The sequence below is a fragment of the Hypomesus transpacificus genome, unplaced genomic scaffold (genome assembly GCF_021917145.1).
Source record: "Hypomesus transpacificus isolate Combined female unplaced genomic scaffold, fHypTra1 scaffold_30, whole genome shotgun sequence".
Taxonomy (NCBI): Eukaryota; Metazoa; Chordata; class Actinopteri; order Osmeriformes; family Osmeridae; genus Hypomesus; species Hypomesus transpacificus.
The window spans coordinates 2550899-2570294 of record NW_025813826.1 but is presented as its reverse complement, the minus strand read 5'-3'; the positions used below and the strand labels follow the sequence as shown (position 1 = coordinate 2570294).

The following is a 19396-nucleotide window of genomic DNA, read 5'->3' as shown; positions in this document are numbered from 1 at the left end:
GACGTGGCAGAGAAGCACACAGAGACGGCTACTCTCCCAATCTAATGAACGGCTCTCTCAATTAACATCCTTCTATATTTTGGCCATTCATGGCCTAATCTTTAAATTACAGTAACACTGCCTCACAGGTAACTTTGCTTCATGGAGATCATTTCTACGAGAGAAAACTGTTAGGATTAAACTCTCTCTCTCGAGAGAGACTAAAGCATTGTTTTTTGTTGTGGCAGAGACACCAGCTCACAAGCCACCTGTTCCACCAAGGCTCCCTTTATGTATCTTTCTTTTCGCAACCTCCCTCTCGTCATCTCTCTCCCACAGCCTTTCTAACAAAACCCTCTGGATCCTAGCAGCCCCCCCAAATCGCTTTCTATCCTTTGATGCCATCATATACACTGAGGATACCTTTCAGACAAGGACATTGATTGCAGTCATCTGTCTGACACACAATCGACAAAACTGCCCTCCCTTGAGCCAACCCCATGTCTGCAGCCTGGAGCGAGTCTCTAAAATGGAGGTAGAGTATACATTTATACTTTGTCACAAGATTTATGCCTGATCAGGGGACAATAATCCCGATTAAATCAATATTTCAGAGTTCTGTAAATCATTTGTATTTTTATATCCCCCCTAAGGTTATTCTTAGTGGCACGACACCAATGTGGGTCCATTGATGGGTCTCCTCAAGTTAATTGATTCTTCCATTTGGTAATTACAGTTTGCAACATCAGTTCAAGTGCCATGGGTAATGGTACCAAATGTTGCACACAAGTGTGAGATTGACTCACAGTACCTGTACTGTTTATCTAGTGGTAAACTGACATTAGGCTTCCTCTATCAACCATCCATGGCCAACAACACCCCCCTCATAGAATAATGGATAGTACCCCATAGATCAATGGTGTTTCGTGATCAGACACAAAAAGAAAATACCTAGGGCATATAAGGATTTAGTAGTTTAACTGTTGCTGTTGTCTCTGTACTCTGGATATCCTTGTAAGTGGGGCCTGGCCATCCAAAGATTATACTTGCTATGTACTTAATGGAAATACTGTATAGATATAATATAATTATACAGTTTGCACTGACCACACACCAAACAATCCTCGCTCGTTCTAACATTGTAAACATTGATGATGTTTACAGTGTGGCCGATGGCTAACAGAATAGAGGAGCAAAAAGATGGTGGACACAGATATATGGTTTGCGTAATAATCACTGGCTCTTATCCCCTATAAAAGAACACCACCACAAATCAAAACAAGAGCGTGAATTCTAATATGCCAGTGGTCCTGTTGGAGATAAATGGCTTTGTTTGTTGCCCCTGGCCCATCTTTCTCATGTGACTGTGTGTGTGTGTGTGTGTGTGTGTGTGTGTGTGTGTGTGTGTGTGTGTGTGTGTGTGTGTGTGTGTGTGTGTGTGTGTGTGTGTGTGTGTGTGTGTGTGTCTGTATTTTCCTTATGGATTCCATAACCATATTTCACTGAACCATTCTCCTGCTGATACATTAGCTAGAATATACATCACTACAGGAGAGGGGATTAGTGTAGGTGCAGTCATACACCTAAAGTAACAATGACTGTGAAAGGAATAAACCATTTCCATGGAAGCTCAATAAAAAAGGCATGTTTAAATAGGCACATGCTATGGTGTAATAGGTAGGCCTATGAGATTGAAAGAAAATAGAATGGAATGGAAGACAGAATTTTGTCAAACAGGGGGATATGCTAACAGATTCAACAAAGAGAGAGAATATCATTATTGGTTCTTCCATTTTTCATTCTGGCTAGTTGTGTTATGAATGATTCCTAACTAAATATGCAAAAAAACGCATAGGCCTATGGGACTACAGTAAGTGTGCACTACTTCCATCTAGTGGAATCAAAAAATTGTACCGCTGCATAACAGTTTTCCACAAGCACTTCTCATTTTGAGATGCAATTTGAGCACTATTACGGTGATCGACAAACGAACCCATCGCGCAGTGGCGGTTCTAGACAAATTTTACTGGGGGGGCTAAGGGGGGGGGGGGGGGGGTGGGGGGGGGGGGGGGGGGGGGGGGGGGGGGGGGGGGGGGGCAGTGTTTAATCAGAGGGGCACATAAAAAACGGAAACAAATGATATTTAAATATTAAATACTTTAACTTTGCTTTACATTAAAATCATACAAACGGCTCTGTCTCCCCCTCTTCCAGCTCCTCAGCTCTGTCAATACCTTGATATGTTTCTCTCACTTTTTTATTTACTGGGGCAAAACAGGCTGCAATGTCCATTCCTTGTTTCATGATGACTACTAGAAGAAAAAAAAACGTTGTGTAAAAAAAAATTCTGTCAGCTCAGGGGGGCCACAGGGGGAGCCAGGGACATTTTTACAGGGGCACTGGCCCCTGTAGGCCCTCGTGTAGAACTGCCCCTGCCATCACGTTCCTGTCAACTTTTCTTGTTTAAGTAAAAAATTGGGTGTTGGTTTCAAACTCAGCTAAATAAAATACAATTATACTATCAAAAAAGCTAATATTTTAAGAACAGAAAACATTTTTTTGGGAAGATAGTTCTGGATATTTTAGAGTTAATAGAATACAATTGCCGGAACGAGTCGGGTGTGCCAATTGCAAACCACAAAAAATAAGACATAACTAAACCAAGATTGTAAAGATTTTTTACTCGCTGAAGCGTGATTTATTTCCAACAACATTGTTTCCCTCGATGAAGGGATCTCCAGAGACTGTAGGCTCTGGTACCTCTGTACTGGGGGTGGGGTTACATCGACGACGTGATGGCGTAATCGTTCCCTACGTAAACCGTTCGGCGCTACTTTTCAAAAGGTGAACAGGAAGAACAGCCCAACTTGATGAAAACAAGATATTTGAATTAGGGCAAGTGCGTTTACTATAAACGTACTCTCTTACCTGTCTGGATTAAATTACGGTAAAATAATCTTAAAACAAAAGTATACTGGTATTCTGAACGTTCTTGTTAAAGTAGACTACTGTTGCTAGCACTGCAGAAACGTTGCTGACTGTGTGGTTTAGTCTAGCGCGTTAGCTAGTCTAGTTAGCTGTAGCTAGTCTGCCATCCGCTATTAACACTTTGTTAGAGGCAATATCAGGCAGATGGCTAGTTTCATACTTCTTTTCAGATCTTCTTTTCATGATGAACTTGCTTAAGTATATTCTTTGGATAGGCTGGCTATGTCAACGTTGTGCATTCAATTAACACAGCCAACAGACCACTCATAGGGAGCTATAGAGCTGCTGGTCTCAGCCTAAGGATAGCTGGATGGTCATTTTAATCATATGCGAAGTTGCTTGCTAACACCACGACCCTCACTCCACAGTCAAGATGAGCGCATCCTCCACACCCATCTCCCGGGTGCGTCAGTGGGCCTCCCCGTCGATGAAGCAAAAGGGCGCACCCCCTGCCTCCAGTGCCCCTCTCCTCGCATCCTTCCCCGGCAACGACGATGAGTTAGAGCGGCGTCAGAGGCGCAGATCCCGCGTCATTGATCTGCAAGCCGCGAGTGACACCTCATTTAATGATTCTGCCTGTCATAGGTATGGGACTTGTCATGTCCTCCTTCAAAGCAATCCCCTTTCCTACATGTTGACAGGTGATACACGTATTCAGACATTTGTAAACCCTATGTTTAAATTCAGTGTCACAGGAACCCCTGCTGCAGTGCCCAAGATGTCCAATGCACAGATTTTTGAGCACTACTCCACCTGCATCAAACTCTCCACTGAAAATGTGAGTCGGCATGCAAATGCGTACTAAGCTCAAATCTCATAGTTCAACAAACATGGGTTAGTTTGTCATCCTTCTTTTGGGGGCGGATTTGTCATTTTAGCTCTGCTAGCTATTTGAACACCAACTATATTCACTTTTTTTTGTTATTAGTTAAGATATAATTGTACTGATTCCTACGTGGATGTTTTTGTAGAAAATAACAACCAAGAATGCCTTTGGTCTGCATCTGATTGACTATATGGCAGAAATCCTCAAACAGAAGGATTCTGAGCTGACTAACTTCAAGGTATGTTTCCTTCCTTGTCTTCTTTCACCACGCAAGACATGTTTATTTATTATGATTTCAAGGCCAACACAATTATAATTGCTATTTACAAACTAGCTGGCTAGGGAATGTAAATTGACCAGCCACTCATTAGATTACCATAGTTATTTTGGCTGGTGAGTATAGAAAATTGACTAGCCTGTTGCATATTTTACCAGAGTTTGGCTGGTGGATGCTGCTAATGGTGTGCCCTGTTTACAAAATGTTGTGTCCTTTCACTTATTCGTGTGACCAGCCCTTTAACGTGTCTGTGTTTGTGTGACCAGGTAGCAGCTGGTACTCTGGATGCCAGCACTAAGATTTATGCGGTCAGAGTTGATGCTGTCCACGCAGACGCTTACAAGGTGCTGGGAGGCTTGGGAGCCGAGACCAAGCCTGGGGAAGGTAAGGTGGTAGGATTCACACCGGTCCTCCTACACGTCTGTGTCCTGGTTCAGCTCCTGATGTGTGTGTGTGTGTGCATAGAGCAAAGACCAGGGGCCGAAGGAGAGATGGAGGAGGGGTCCGCAGCAGGAGAGCTGGGTGTCAAGCAGGCAGTGAAGAGAAAGAGGCCTCCTAAAAGGACCGTGGAGCAAAACCTGAGCAGCATCAACAGCTCCGAGTCTGAGAGGAAATGCGAGGTGAGACAGGGCTCAAATCCTGAGTTTCTCACAAAGGCTTTCCGCATGCTGTGGGATGCGCGTCGGTCTCCAGGAGAAGGTTCCTAGCCAGCTGGCTAACCCCGAGTGGTGTTTGTCGTCAGGTGGACCCCATGTTCCAGCGAATGGCTTCTTCCTTCGACGAGAGCAGCACGTCAGGGGTGTTCCTGTCGGTGCTGTTCAGCGAGGACAGCCGCTGCGAGCTGCTGTTCCCCTCCCACATGACCCTGCTGCAGTCCCGCCCCCGTGCCCCCCCACCCACCGGCCAGCGTGTAGCAGCACAGCCCTTCCTAGGTAGGAGACGGCAATACGAACCCCCCTCCCCGACTCTCTGCACTGTAACTGTTTCTCTATGCACCCCCCCCATCTGTATGCACTATGACTGTGTTGCTCTATATGACGTCTCGGTGACTGTGGCTCCCCAGGTGGTCTGCAGCACTCCCAGGAGAAGAACTCCATCTGCCCATCCCTCGAAGACTTCTCCTTCACCAGCTGGGACCCAGAACAGGTCGGCCTCCCACACAACCAGCACAGCTAAGGCCCGTTCACACAAAGGACCATAACAAGAAATAGAACGATAAAGATATCGGTCTAAAAATCATTCTATATTTCAAAGAATAGCCACACCACAAGGCTATATAGCAATATATAGATGTATAACCATATAGCGGAACGATATTGTTGGCGTCACTTTCAGAACTATACATTTTTTCAGCTGATGAATGATTAAATACTGACAACCAAGCCGAATCCATACAAATTTAAATGCTCGCGCATTTAAAAGGGCAGACAACATTGAGGAGAAGTTCATTGCTGAGTTTAAATCGTTATATCGTTTATATTGTTACCGTTATAGTTCAAGTTCTCTTCCTTGGTGTGAACGTGCTATAAGTCGTGGAATGCTGGTGCCTGATTGGCCCAGCTCCAGGAGAAGAGGTTTCCGTGGGCACATGATGTATGGTAATGAGTATTGACTCACATTACGTAGATAACATTACAAGGGGTGCCTCTGTTTGTGTGACCGCGCGGCCCCTGTTTGCAGGCAACGAGCCAGCTGCTAGAGAAGATGAGTCGGGGGGAGCACGTGTTTGACGTGAACGCGGAGGCGGAGCCAGAGGAGGAGTGTCAGGATTTTGGAGAGGACGCCGATGCAGATTACGAGGGCCAGGAGGACTATGGGGAGGGCTCCAAGGAGCACAAAGATGGCTGCCAGGTCGCGGGGCCACACAGAGGACGGTGAGGCTTCGCCCTGTTGCCAGACTTGCCTGGAGGAAGAGACAAGATGGTTCACAAGCACTTTGCGTTGTCAGATCGAAACCAGCGATAACCTTTATCTTGAGGTTGCTGTTTCTCTGGGTTCAGATGCTATGGGTTAAGAAGTCACAGTTCTAAGTCAGACTCTCAGATTCATCCAGTTCCATGTGATGAAATAAGGGAAAGTGTTTGTCTCATTACAGTAAAAGTCCCACTACAGTTGATGACCTACTTTCAAGGGCTTACAAGCTTTTAAAAGTGTGTCACTTATCATGGCAAAAGTAATTGGATTCTATTGCAGTGGGTTAGCAGCTTATCTGGAAAAGCATGCAGGAAGCGTCGAAATCCAACTTATTCCTCAGCCCTTCAGGCTAAGTAAGGGCTCACTGGTGCTCATAACCCTTTCTGTTACAACCGGCCATGTCAGGGATGTGATTCCCATCGGAGAAGGAGACATAGCTACCATGTGCCTGCAGCTGTCGTCAGAGCCCAGGGAGTACTCCTACTTCAGCCCCAGGACCATGGCTACCTGGGCCGGCCCGGGTTACTGGCAGTTCAAACCCAAACACAAGCGTGAGTAGCGGGTGGTGCATGAGGACTGGGTCTAGTTTGTGCATGTTCAGCATCTGAAATGATCTCAGCACTGGCAGATCTATAGGGTGGCCACTGCCACCCCTGCAAAAATGACTAACCACCCCAATCTCCCCATGCTCAAATATATAATCTTTGAGATTATAGTACATTTCATTCAATTATATTGATATTATTATTGTTGGCATTATTTAAGCTTCGATGTTATGGTAATTTATGGTGGCATCGGGCCACACCGTCCCTCCACGCCACCCTAGAACTACCTCCAACGCTCCCCAAGTGAAGATGTCTAGATCTGCCCCTGGATCTTAGAGTATGTGTATTTGTTGTTGACGTTCTAGTTTGCTTCCTTTCTCTGTCCCCTCATCCGGCCTGCTCAGAGGACCACGTGCCCGAGAAGGAGGCTCGCAAGAGGAAGCCCAAGAAGGCTTTTGAAATTGACTTCAACGATGACGACGTGAACTTCGACACCTACTTTCGCACCACTAGAGTATGCTATCCTCTTTCTAATACAGATATGACTATGGTGGAAATTGCTATTTGCAATGCAACAAATGCTGTTTGCACATTAGGGATATTACATTTTTCCCCAAACGGTTGCCATGGCGACGGCACACTAACTATGCAGCCGACTCAACCTGTTCAGTCTTCAGTCCCACCACTGGGCCAACCACCTGGACAAACCTTTTGTTTGCTTTGTTACTACCAAGGAAATCTTGTGGGAATAAATACAGTAGTTACTCCAGTGAAGTGGCTGTGAGCGGTCATCATGATCCCATCTCTCCTGTTCCATCCCTCCTCCCCAGGCGGCCACCACAAACACCAAGTCAGCCCTGAGCAGCAGCAACAAGAAGACCACTCTCCCAGCAGACTTCCAGTTCCCCCCAGAGACCCTGTCCCAGCTCAGCCTCAAGCCCTCCAGCACAGTGAGTCCTGACTCCTCTGCAACATCAGCGCTGAGGGAGCACAGCTCCCCCTAGCTTTGGAGGCTAACTGTCTCTCTCTCTCTCTGCCAGTTGTGTCCGGAGGGCCAGAAGAGGCTGTCTGGAGAGCTTGGGGAAGGCATTGGGGACTACGACTACAACAACGCCAATGACACAACTAATTTCTGCCCTGGCCTGCAGGTCAGTTCCCATGTCATCAGTGTGTGTTCTTGACTGTGTTTCGGTCAAATGCAACTGAGGCTCGGTCAGCCGCCTTCACGAGCTGTCCCTAGAGCCTGTTCCTCTTCTTCCTCTTCCAGCATCACCATCCTCCTCATCCCTTAACCCTTCCTCCTCTACCAGCATTACCGTCTTCTCCACCCTAACCCTGCTCTTCCTCCTCCTCGTCCCCTAAACCTGCTCTCCCCCTAACCGCCCTCTCCCCCTTGTCCCTGCGTCTCACGGCTTGTCTGTGTCTCTGTCCAGGGTGGGGACAGTGACGAGGACGGGAGTCCAGATGACATGCAGCCCTCCATGGACACCATGCCCCCCTCCTCACAGGAGCAGGACCACGACTTCACCTACGGGGAGGACCACCTGGTGCCAGAGCCGCACAGGGTAGTGTGTGTGTGTGTGTGTGTGTGTGTGCGCGCGGGCGGGCGCGCAGAAGCTTGACTTGGTCTGTCCCCTCAGGTGAACAAGATCGAGATTAACTACGCCAAGACTGCCAAGAAGATGGATATGAAGCGACTGAAGACCACCATGTGGAATCTTCTAACCGACAGTCCAGATAAACATGCCAAGGTTTGTTTCCAATAGCTCCCATTTCCCTCTCCAGTTAGTAACTGCTTCAGCTAGCAAATAATAATTATGTATTCATTTAGCGGACACTTTTATCCTCAGCAATGTACAGGGCGGAGATTCAAACCTGTGACCTCTTGATCTGCGATCAAATGCTCTACCACTGAGCTATACCTACCCCAAACATATCTTCCCTCGGTCTTTGCTGCTCTCACTTGTTAAGTCTTTTCTACTTTTGCCATTGTGTTTCCAGCAGGAGGTGGAAAATGCGGAGACATCAGAAGTGACCGGGGAGAAAGTCTTCAGCCAGACTACAAAGACCCTGCTTCAAAGGTAGCTACAGGCATCAGGCTCTTCGGAGCCTTCCTCTTGGACTGTGACTGCTTCTCTGTATGGGGGGATGGAACACAGCGGTGGGGGAGAATGTTCATGTTGAGCTCTTCGTGAGCCCGAACAGACATGCATCTTTTAAAGCCCCCGCTGTCAGCTGAGGAAATGTAAACCCGTCAGGCGTTTACTCGCTTAAAGGCATGGTGGACACAACATGCCTGCAGATGAATAATGGAGCGTTAACACGGCTGTGTGTCTCTGCTTGTGTCAATCACCTAGTCTGCCCTCCACCATGGCCCAGAACCTGTCTGTGCCCCTCGCCTTCGTTGCTCTGCTCCACCTGGCCAACGAGAAGGTGAGTTCTGGTGTTCTAGTGTTTCCACTGTTTCTCAAATGGGGTACGCCTATCGGGGTATGCAGAGGTACTACAGGTGGTACGTGAAAGAAAGTTGAAAATGGAAAAATGAGAGTAAATGAAAATATGGGTAAATTACATATTTATATAAAATAAATACGGGTATGGGGGGTACTTGGATTCAGAAACAAGGAAAAGGGGATGGAGAAGCTGTCCTACACCAAGTGCCTTGTGATGATAGCCTCACTAGGATTGTGTTCCTATCTCTTTGTTTTTCCTCACAGAATTTGGAACTGGTCAAGGTGGATGACATGTCAGATATTGTCATCAAGCAGGGCCACTAAAAGGGAAAGCCATGACTGCACCTGAAAATGTGAAGATTCTCTTCAGACTTCTTCTCTTCACCCTTTTTGTTTTTCCTAAATAGTTAACTCTATGCTGTCGTGTCACACACACCCTTTTTTCTTTTTTTATATTTGGCCTCTTCAGTGTTTTGCTGCCATGTGTCATTTCTATAAGTATGTGTAGATGCTTCACTCTCAATTCACAAAGAATGTGTACATATTAAAAAATAAAATGTGCTGTCAATGTGTTTTCTACCAGTGTATTGTGCACCAGTTAATTTTTTTGTTAAATAGTTTTTGCTTTACCAACATGTACTGAATTCTAGTATCATGTGATCTGTAACCGGTTGGTTGGGGTTAGCAGTCTACTGTCGGTGAGACTGCGTCAGCAGGGCTTAATTACCACAGGCGCTGAACGGCAGGGTGGAGTCAGTCACAGATGTTAACCCGTACAAATGATGTTTGTTTTTTCACATAAGGAGTGTTACTGGAACAGGTGTTTTCCTGGCTTGATTCCTCTCAGGTTTAGGTAACATGTTGTGCGGTAATGATGCACTGACTGATTTAGCACTAAGATTTCTAAAACTGTCTGTGGTGATTGACGAGGAATATTTGACAAACACATAATTTGCTGTATATTCAGATAAAACAGTGGCCCAGTTTCTCAGACATGGATTAAACCTAGTCCTAAAGTAGGATAATGTTTTTATGAAGATCTCCATTGTAAACGTTTTTTTGTATTAGACTAGGCTTAATCCATGTCTGGGAAACAGGGCCTAAAATGACTTATGTGATGGGGCTGGGTTGACACCTCCAGCCCTACAACCACATGAGGTCTCAGTGAGAGTTAAATATCTTGGGCGTGGCATTTACCATTTTTTGAAAATCTCGTTATTTAGCAATTTAAGATAATTCTTTCATATCAGTCAGGAACGGTTACCTGAGACAGGTGCATGGCCCAACGCCCTCGCCAGGAGGTTGTTGGAAGTGGACGGGGAGGGCCAAACCGGTGGAATGTACTTCGAGATAGAAAATTACCAGGAAGTTAACGTCAACGTAATCGACTGCTGAGCTAACATTAGTGTCGCGTAATCGATAAAGAAGTTCTAAAGACTGATTACTTAGCCCGTGGAGAAGTTTATAAGTCCAGGAGACGTTAAGGAGACAGGTTGCTTACTGCCAAAATGGACTTTGATCCGGTACGTACTCTTGTTGTTCGGTCTTGTGCTGGCTTTTGTTTTGCTATGTGTGTTATTCCATAAACCTTTTTTTTTTCACCAAGTCAGATCTAATTTCGTCCAAGTTTTGACGTAGTGACAAAAATGATCCCATTGTGACAACCATTAGCTCGTTCAGAAGAACTTTTTCGATGTTAGCTCAACATGTACGTTCAGGAAGTCGCAACAATGGCGGAACAATGTAGCTGTCCTACTTATATAATTTTGTTGTTCAATTATAGCCACCTGCATTCGCCCATAAAGCCAGTTCCAGGCCTCACTAACCTGTACATCCAGGTGTATCATCAACTGTTTGTGCCCTGCTTTTTCAACTGATAAAGTAAAACAAATTGCCTTATTGACCTTATAGAGTGGACCAATTCAAAAGTTTAAATGTTTATGGTAGGTATGCATTACCAACATTTGAACCGTATTGCACTATCAATGTCTAAATACTTTTGGGGGGAATATGGAACATAATGTAGAAAGTGTCATGCCGTGATCCAATGTAGGGTGTCATAAATTGCTATAGGTCCACACAGGCAAATTGCCGACGTTCTTGACTGCAATGAACCAGTTAAGATTGTTTTAGTCAAATTAGACATATCTTTTCTCTCTTTGGCTGGGCATACACAGCATGCTTCAGATTCAAACATCACAACATCTTATTTAAAATGTCTATGTTGAACTCAAATATTTTACACTTAACTGTGTGTGTATATGTAGCATTTTCACAGATTATAGCTAGACCCGTAGGCTAAAATTGAGTCCTGATTAGTAAACCGTAGATTACTTTGAGGACTCAGTTTGCTTTTCAAGTATTCTAATCGGATACTATTTGGTACTAATGTCGTTTGTTCCTCTTACATCCGTCAAGTTGTTGTTGTCCTGTTTATCTCTCAGTGTGACTTGTCATCTGATAGCAGGGTACTGTTCAGCAGGCCCCAGCAGAGCCTGGTGCCAGCAGAGAAGCAGGCAAGGAAGGAGGAGACTCATGTTTAGAGAGGAAGAAACTAAGAATGGAAGAAAGAGCGATGGCGGGGGAAGGGAGGGAGTCAGTTGGTGACGCAGCAGTTGTCTGTTTCCTGGAGACGGCTGTCTTATTTTTTTGTTAGTGGGGGCTCATGGGACTTGGAGGGGATGCAACACACACAAACCAGTGCATGCATCTGTACAACTAAATTATAGCATTTCAGGTAGCAATGTGTGAGACCGTGCCTTCTTCTCCCTTCCACACAGATAGTTGATTGGGTGTCAGACTGTGTTGTGCTTTTCACATCATTTCAAAAGACTCTTGGTAGCAGAACCTGTTTGGTTTGTCAATCTCAAGACAGGGGAACACCGACACCAAAAAATAAATGGCTGATCTAAATTCTCTCTCTCTATTCCTCTCTGTCCCCTTCTCTCTGTGCCTCCTACCCCTCTCTCCCCCCCCCCTTTCCCTCTCTCTCCCTGTGTGTGTGTGTGTGTGCGCGCAGGAGAGGGGAGAGGAGCAGGTGCAGGAGGACAAGGTGAAGACGCTGCAGTCTCAGGTGGACGGGGTGAAGGACATCATGACGCAGAATGTGGACCGTATCCTGGCCAGGGCTGAGAAGCTCGATGACCTCATGGGCAAGTCAGAGGACCTGCAAGCTGGGGTCAGTCTCGCAGCATGCCTTTCCCCGCATTCACACCTCTGTCTCTAATCCTCATCACAACGTTGTGTCTGATAAACCTTAATTGCTGCCTTTACATCTTTCTGACGGCAAACAATATCCTTGTGATATGAGTTCAATCCTGTATTTACTTGTTGGCCACTGAAGGTTGAAAGTGTTTTGCCTGCTAACACTATAAATTGCAGGGAGTTTAGAACCTGTTTATGCTATATGGTCCTTGTTCAGTGTGTCTAGTAATTCTCTCTCCCTCTCCTTTCTCTATTTCTCTCTCTCTCCATCTCTCTTGACCCCTTCCTTCCTTCATCCTTCTCTTTTGCAGGCACAAAACTTCAAGCAGACGTCCCAGAAGGTGGCCCGCAAATACTGGTGGAAGAATGTGAAGCTGATAGTTCTGATAGTGGTCATCGTCCTAATCATCGTCCTCGTTATCATCCTCCTGGCCACCGGAGTCATCCCCACCAGCTCCCCTGTGGGACCTGTAACACCAACCATCCCGCCCACTAAGCCCTAACCACACACAGTGTCTCTTTCTCAAACACACACACACAGAACAACAAAATACACAGATATTCACCTATACACAAATACTGTACATGCATCAATCAGTGGCACCATCACAATTGAGTTGGCGCAGGCTATCTCGTTGAGAAGGTCAGCAGTCTAACTTGACTAGGTACAGTTGTCCACAGTTGCACTATAAATCAAATGTGTTTTTACAATGAATTCTGATCTTTGTGATGTGTGCTCGGTTTGATGAATAACCTACATTTGTGAATAACTTATTTGCACATTTGCCCAATAATGTATAACTGCCCCTAGTCTTGTACAGATAAAAAAAATATTATATATTTTACCCCATACACCAACTCTCATTGATAATGACAGAAACACTTTCACTGAGTCACTAAACTGTTTCATGAGTCTCGTATAATTTCCCTGCCTTGGAGTCAAAACATAGATATGTGTGCAGTGTAAATATTGTCAAATTTCAAGCCCATTCCTTTTGAAAACCCAATCAAATTTAATTGATGGTTGCATGCATGGGCTTCACAGTTCATTTTATCAGTGAATGCAGATGAAGTGATTAAACAGCGTTTCTTTTCTTTTTTTTTTCTTCACATTTTTTAGCGAGAGGCACTGAGTAAGCCTACTTACATGGAGCTCTGTGAGAATTTTGAAGCAATTTGTGTATATTGTTTTCAGAGGTTGATGTGCTTGGAGGTATTGTATGTATGTTGAGATGCAGGCTCTTCTGTGAAGGACACTCAGTCGAAGCCTCCAAACGATGAAGGAACAGGAAAATTGGTGAGACATGATGACTTGTCGAATATTTACTTATTTTTTCTTTTCATTAGATAAGTATTTTACCATTTTGAACGATGTCAGGTATTGGGGACAGGGTGTGTAGGAGACTAAAAGTTCGTAGATACCTTTCAGCCTTCAATTCCTCCTGCCTTTTCACTGAACTATGCCCTTCCCAAAATCAATGCCAAAGCACATCATCCCTGCTAGAGACCATGTTTACAGAACTCGTAGGCTTTTTAATCCATTTGGCAGAGTGAACAAGCCCTTTAGTGAGAATACTGTACATTTGAAGGGTTACATTTCTAGTTTTAGACTCTTTTACAAGCTTACAGCACCCTCTGGTGGCCATGTTCCATGTTGCTCTTGCAACTGATAGAAAAAAAATTGGTCATAAAAGTAGCTGTAACTGTCAGATCAATTAACTAGTACATGTTAAACCATTTTACGGCATATGTTTCCATTCCAATCATATTTGCCTATGTAATTAAGTAAATGCAGTTTGTTAGGGAATTATATATCTATTGCCACTGTTACGAACATCTTTTGAGATACGTTATGTATATAGTTATAATTTACAATAGTTGAAGTTGACTCCTATTTACTAAATATAACAGCTGTAAACTCAACCCCCCATACCCACAATCGCATCAATAATGTAAAGTTATATTCTTTAGAGGCTATCTTTTTAGCCATATAGATGAGCACAGTTTTTAATCACATTACAAATGAAGGATTGTTTTTAGAACAAGCAATGAGTTATTCATTTGTTTCTTGATTGCTTTATATGTGATGCACTCATGTGTTACTTATTTGGCTCTGTTGTATTTTGCCTTGATCATTTGAATGGCCTGAAACAGTGATGAATTTGAGACAATTAAATTAAAGATGCAGACTGCTTTTCATTGACTATTGCTGGTGGTTCAATTATTAAATAAATTGTATTTAGGATACTTTTGGTATTTCGCTTCCAAGTGTTCTTTCTGTTTCTCTCATCAGAGGAAAATGTACCAAATAGAAATAAGGGAAATGTTGTAATGGGCTTATGGGGAAATTTCATTTTTTTTAATGTTAACAGCTGGTATCATTCTGAAATGGGAAACTATTTGAGTATTTTACTGTTGATCTGAGATACATTGTCCTCAGACACTCTTAAAAATTAATGGGTATACATGACTCAACCCTGACATGGGGTTTCAACAAAGCATGAATAAGAACGTGTTGTATTCAAGTAACACTATTCTCTCTGATGACCAAACCTGTTTTCCTGCGACAACAGATTAATACTCGGGGTTTAGGGGCTGTTTCCACCAAACAGGATGTCACAGGACATGTTCATTTTGATATGAGTCATGTGGATGTGAATACAACATTCTGGACACTGCACTGCAAAGGGAGGGAGAGTTGGTGAACATGTCCTTTGTGTTTTTTGTGCTGCCTCCCAGAAGTGACCCATTGTAGCAGCAATCAGCCTGATGCATCATCACAAGATGACTGGCATCTGCCTAACCGACACAGTCACACAGTTCCACTCGCTCTCAGCTGTCTATGAATATGGTACAGTTAGGACTCTGGCAAAACCTGGCTAATTGGGTTATTTGTTAAGCAAATGTTTACTTGTGTTGATAGCATTCCTTGTTACTCAAGCAAGTGCTTCTGTTTTCTGAAAGGTTGGTTACCATATTGAAGGGAAGCTGGTTGCAATTGAAAGGGGTGTTGACATTTTAGCAATAATATGAAACATTTGAGTAACTGAGATAGGCCTATTCACAATAACCAACCCGTTTAAATGCAGACTGGTATAACTGCCATGTTTGAGAGACAACATGCCCTCTATAAGCACCACACAAAAAGACAAGGACACCTTTGTTTTAGATTTTGAGTCTGATGTTCCCTCTACTCTCATATGACCAGTGTTGGGAGGGTTACTTTTAAAATGTATTCCATAACAGATTACAGAATACATGCCCTAAAATGTGATTTGTAGATTACTCAAGGTGAGTAATGTATTCTAAATATGTTGGATTACTTTAAAATTGTATTAGCTAAATTACATTCAATGCATTTGTTAGGCCAAAATGAACCCTGGCCTGTTATTTACTTACAATTCTCTCTCAATCATCTCAATCATCAGCATAAAGGTGTGTGAAAGATAGTGTGATAACATTAAGGGCGATACAGAATATAAATCTATAAAGGTCCGAGTGGAAATGTTTGAATTTACTGATTTACTGCAAGTAACTTACTGCAAGTAACAATAAGAATATGTTACACCTTTCTAATACTAAATGGCAGCATGTATTTTGTCACCATGCCGAAAGTTTAACTACTGTGAGTTGTGTGGGGGTATGGGCATCAGGAGCGACGTCACCTCATTTGGGCCTTGGCCTGCCTCAGTAAAGAAATAGTGACACCCGATCCGCAGAGAGCAGAGCGAAAGTCTGAGTTGGGAGAAGGAAACCGAACCACATCGGGAAAGATTGAGAGCAGCAACCTAGAGAACATATTTGAAGTGAAACCAAGATTAAAGCAAGTGAATTAGTAGGAAGGTTAACCAACGACACACTTCAAGTTCAAATGCATTGGATTCGGTGACTAACTTGAGAGTTAGTGACGTGTTTGAAATGGTAAGTAAACAATTTAATGACAACGAAATATGAATACCGTTAAAGCTTTGATCGTCTGTATCGCCCGTTACCTCTATACCATGTGCAATAAAGTAGCCTATTATTTATTTTATTAGTAGTATTAACAGGTTTGTGTTTATGCACGTGTTTTTGTGTGTGTGTGTGTAAAATGTAGATATATCCAAGGGACATAGTAAGACCGTAACTAGTTGTGTATTGTATGCTGTTTGTGTGTATATAAATATTAAATGTAAAACAATTATTAACAAATATTGTTGGATAAAACAACTCAATCCTCCTGTTTTTCAATTATGAGAGAATAGCACAAATAAATCTCAAGATGTAAACAGGAACATTGTGCCATTGGTAAAAAGTGTTTCGTGATACCCATAAAAGTGATTACTATTACATTTTAACTGGCAAGGCTATTGGCCCTCAGCTTTTGTCCATGTTTTTGGAATAGAGAAATAATACGTCAAATGAATAAAGGAGTTGTTTCCCCTCTAAAGCCAGACACACTTATCTGGGCCACAGTGAGAGAGATGGGAGGAAGGAAGCAGGCAAGGAGGGAAGCATGAATGACTGCTGCTGGTTGAATTTTAAACACAGACTATTGTTCAGCATGAGGACTTAAGTGGTGGGACAAATCGAAATTGTTTCCTTGACACAGGTCTAGTCTAACCTAATGTCCGCATTGGAGGCTACTGCCTAATTTGTGCCATTCTATTCCAAACTCTACATGATAAAGACAAAACTATGCGTCTTAAGAACTTAAGTGATAACTAATTTGTATATACTATACTTAATCATATATGAAGTGTGAGATCACTAACAGTGGTGAGATTGCACTTGTTGAGTTCACCCTCGTCGTTTCCTGTCAGGCTAAGGTACTCAGCATTTCAGCCTTGAGTTCCTGGAACCTATTATTGCACTTCAAAATAGCTTGTTGACATTTCGTCTTTTTCTGCAATGTGTTGCAGGTGCTGTGGTGTTAAAGGGATATTTCTGTGGGCTGTTCTGTTCCTCAATTGTCTTCATTTCATTTGAGAGTGTGCTAAACTGCCTTCCCCAGAAATAGATTACAAGTTGATCAGTAATCTGACATCTGTAATAATTTCAGAAATAGCACACCTTGTTGAGCACTACAAATGCCGTTCACTGAAGCTAATGTTGACATGTTGCTGTGTTGACACACTGCACCTGGTGTGTGCTACACTTTGGTTTTGGAGAAGGTGTCCCATTGTGAACAAGTGTGCAGAACCACAGATTTAATATTACAGGAGATGTTACTGTTTGTTATTAATACAGCATCATCATAGAAATCATCAAATGTCAAAACATTTGTTTTTACATTTTTGTTTTTAACATGTTTTCTGTTTTGACTTTCCCGGTGACGTCTCTTAGGAGAATGGCATGAGCCGTCTGCAGCAGACTCAGGAGAAGGTGGAGGAGGTGAAGGTCATTATGCTTGATAACCTCAACAAGGCTGATGAGAGGTCTGGGAAGCTGGGGGAGTTGGAGAACAGGGCTGACTCATTACTGGCAAAGGTGAATGGAAAACAGGAAATGAAATCAAATAAATCAAATAGCCACACTAGGGCTTTATTTAACACAATAAAGGCCACAATACACTTGACACAATTGATTTAGATGTTGGCAACGTAAACTGCTAATATGAAGCTACCATAGCTGGTAGTATTGCTCAAAGATGTTTGTCATGGCTGTAGGAGTCATTGAATCACAGCACATCTTTATAAGAAGACACAGAAGCTCTTTATTAGTCTCTCCTGGAAGTAATGCCCAGGGTCCATAGGAATCCAAGGAATAACCAGGAAATGTCATATTGGTATCTATAAATACACCCTAGGTGGAGTTGGAAAGGAAATAATGCACATTTTACATCCTGATTGCAGTTTATGGGGATATTTTTATCTAGGCATTTCCTATTGTTGAGATGAATGATCGTCCACAGTAAACGAAGGACTTCCTGTTTGAGTGGGTCACTGGGATAAACAACATGGTTGTGAGAAAGTGGTATTTTAGAACTGCAGAATGTGAATCTTAAAGTAAAAAACTCTGTATTAACAGTCTTTAATTATGTTTTCAGAGTAAGAATTTTGAAAAGACTACAACGAAAGTAAAGAACCAGGAGCGATGGGAAAACATGAAGTTGAAGGTGGTTATGGCAGTGGTAGGGGGGATTGTTGTTGTCGCTGTAATTGGGATTACTGCATATTGTTTGTTAGGCACAGAGGAGACCTCGAAGCCACCTGGTTAAATCAGGTCAAGCAAGCCCAGGTGGAACTCACAGGTGGTCTATATGGATGCAAGTCAGATTGCAACAATTGGACAAACCTTTTATTTTCTAGGATTTCCTGCAGGCAAAAACATTTCAAACAACACTGTTTGTTATATATTTTTTGTTTAGAGGTGTTCTGAGCTGTATACTTCCTGTGCACATCCTGACATGGTACCACCACTAGCTCGGCTGCTTTCTCTTGTTCAACGGTATCGTGTTCTGCTGGACCTTGTCAGTATTCGCTGGTCACAACTCAGAAAAGGTCCGCCAGCACCACAGATATGGCTATTGCATAAACTCTCTGTGATCTGTTTCATAACTAAGTAATGACAAATGATAAAGCTTCATATGGATATCTCTGATAAACTAGTAATATGTGAAGTATGCCAACATCCACACATCTTTAAATGCACAGTAAGGGTGATATATGAACAGTCATGACAACCACATATTCTTTTCTGCCTTTGTGGTTGGGTTAACAACTTCACTAATTTGACAAAAGAAAATATGGATTTGTATTGATAAATTGTTATGCTAGTGTGCTTCTGTTATTATGCATTTGTATTTATTTTTCAGTAAGTTAGCCATAGCGTCAAATGTGCTGCTGAGTCGAAACATGATTTAATTCTTGTGTCCTTTTAGTTAGGGAATTTTTTATAGGGTGTCTTGTTCCTTTCCTCATATTATCCTAGCCTAGAAGGTTATGCCTATAAATAGATTAGCCCATGGGTAAAAGATGTTTGCGCATAAAACATTAGTTTAACTGCCACTTTACAACTTTAATACCATTTGGTGCATTTATTCACGTCAATGCAATAAGCCGTTCAGAAGATGAATAATTGATTGTGTACATTTTCAAACATTTCAGAATAAATGATAGTTAAATAAAATGTCAGTTTTTTCCCCCACCATCACGCTCACCCACACAAACATATACTATGTGAGATATACTTGAGCTACAGTTGAAAGAATGAAACTGAAACACCCCAA

At 43.0% G+C, this 19396-nt stretch overlaps 3 protein-coding genes across 4 annotated transcripts; all 3 read left to right on the top strand.

Moving 5' to 3' along the window:
* Nucleotides 1–2813: 2813 nt before the first annotated feature.
* ncaph (non-SMC condensin I complex, subunit H) lies at nt 2814–9554 on the top strand. Of its 2 annotated transcripts, none has more exons than XM_047015408.1 (18): nt 2814–2926; nt 3336–3552; nt 3655–3745; nt 3939–4031; nt 4337–4454; nt 4536–4690; nt 4813–5002; nt 5134–5216; nt 5751–5944; nt 6390–6535; nt 6934–7043; nt 7360–7479; nt 7570–7677; nt 7963–8094; nt 8170–8280; nt 8534–8610; nt 8887–8962; nt 9247–9554. In XM_047015408.1, exons 2-18 carry the CDS (start codon nt 3341–3343, stop codon nt 9304–9306), a joined length of 2076 nt encoding a protein of 691 aa, XP_046871364.1. In that variant the 5' UTR covers nt 2814–2926; nt 3336–3340; the 3' UTR covers nt 9307–9554. The 2 variants fall into 2 exon arrangements, with proteins under 2 accessions (XP_046871364.1, XP_046871363.1); XM_047015407.1 differs by having other exon boundaries at nt 8531–8610.
* A 726-nt stretch (nt 9555–10280) lies between these two features.
* On the top strand, nt 10281–14383 carry vamp8 (vesicle-associated membrane protein 8 (endobrevin)). Its single transcript, XM_047015444.1, has 3 exons — nt 10281–10505; nt 12002–12160; nt 12498–14383. Exons 1-3 carry the CDS (start codon nt 10491–10493, stop codon nt 12687–12689), a joined length of 366 nt encoding a protein of 121 aa, XP_046871400.1. The 5' UTR covers nt 10281–10490; the 3' UTR covers nt 12690–14383.
* A 1484-nt stretch (nt 14384–15867) lies between these two features.
* vamp5 (vesicle-associated membrane protein 5) lies at nt 15868–19296 on the top strand. The gene is made up of 3 exons (XM_047015445.1): nt 15868–16107; nt 17512–17655; nt 18215–19296. The coding sequence occupies exons 1-3, from the start codon at nt 16105–16107 to the stop codon at nt 18383–18385; spliced, it is 318 nt and encodes a 105-aa protein (XP_046871401.1). The 5' UTR covers nt 15868–16104; the 3' UTR covers nt 18386–19296.
* Nucleotides 19297–19396: the final 100 nt, after the last annotated feature.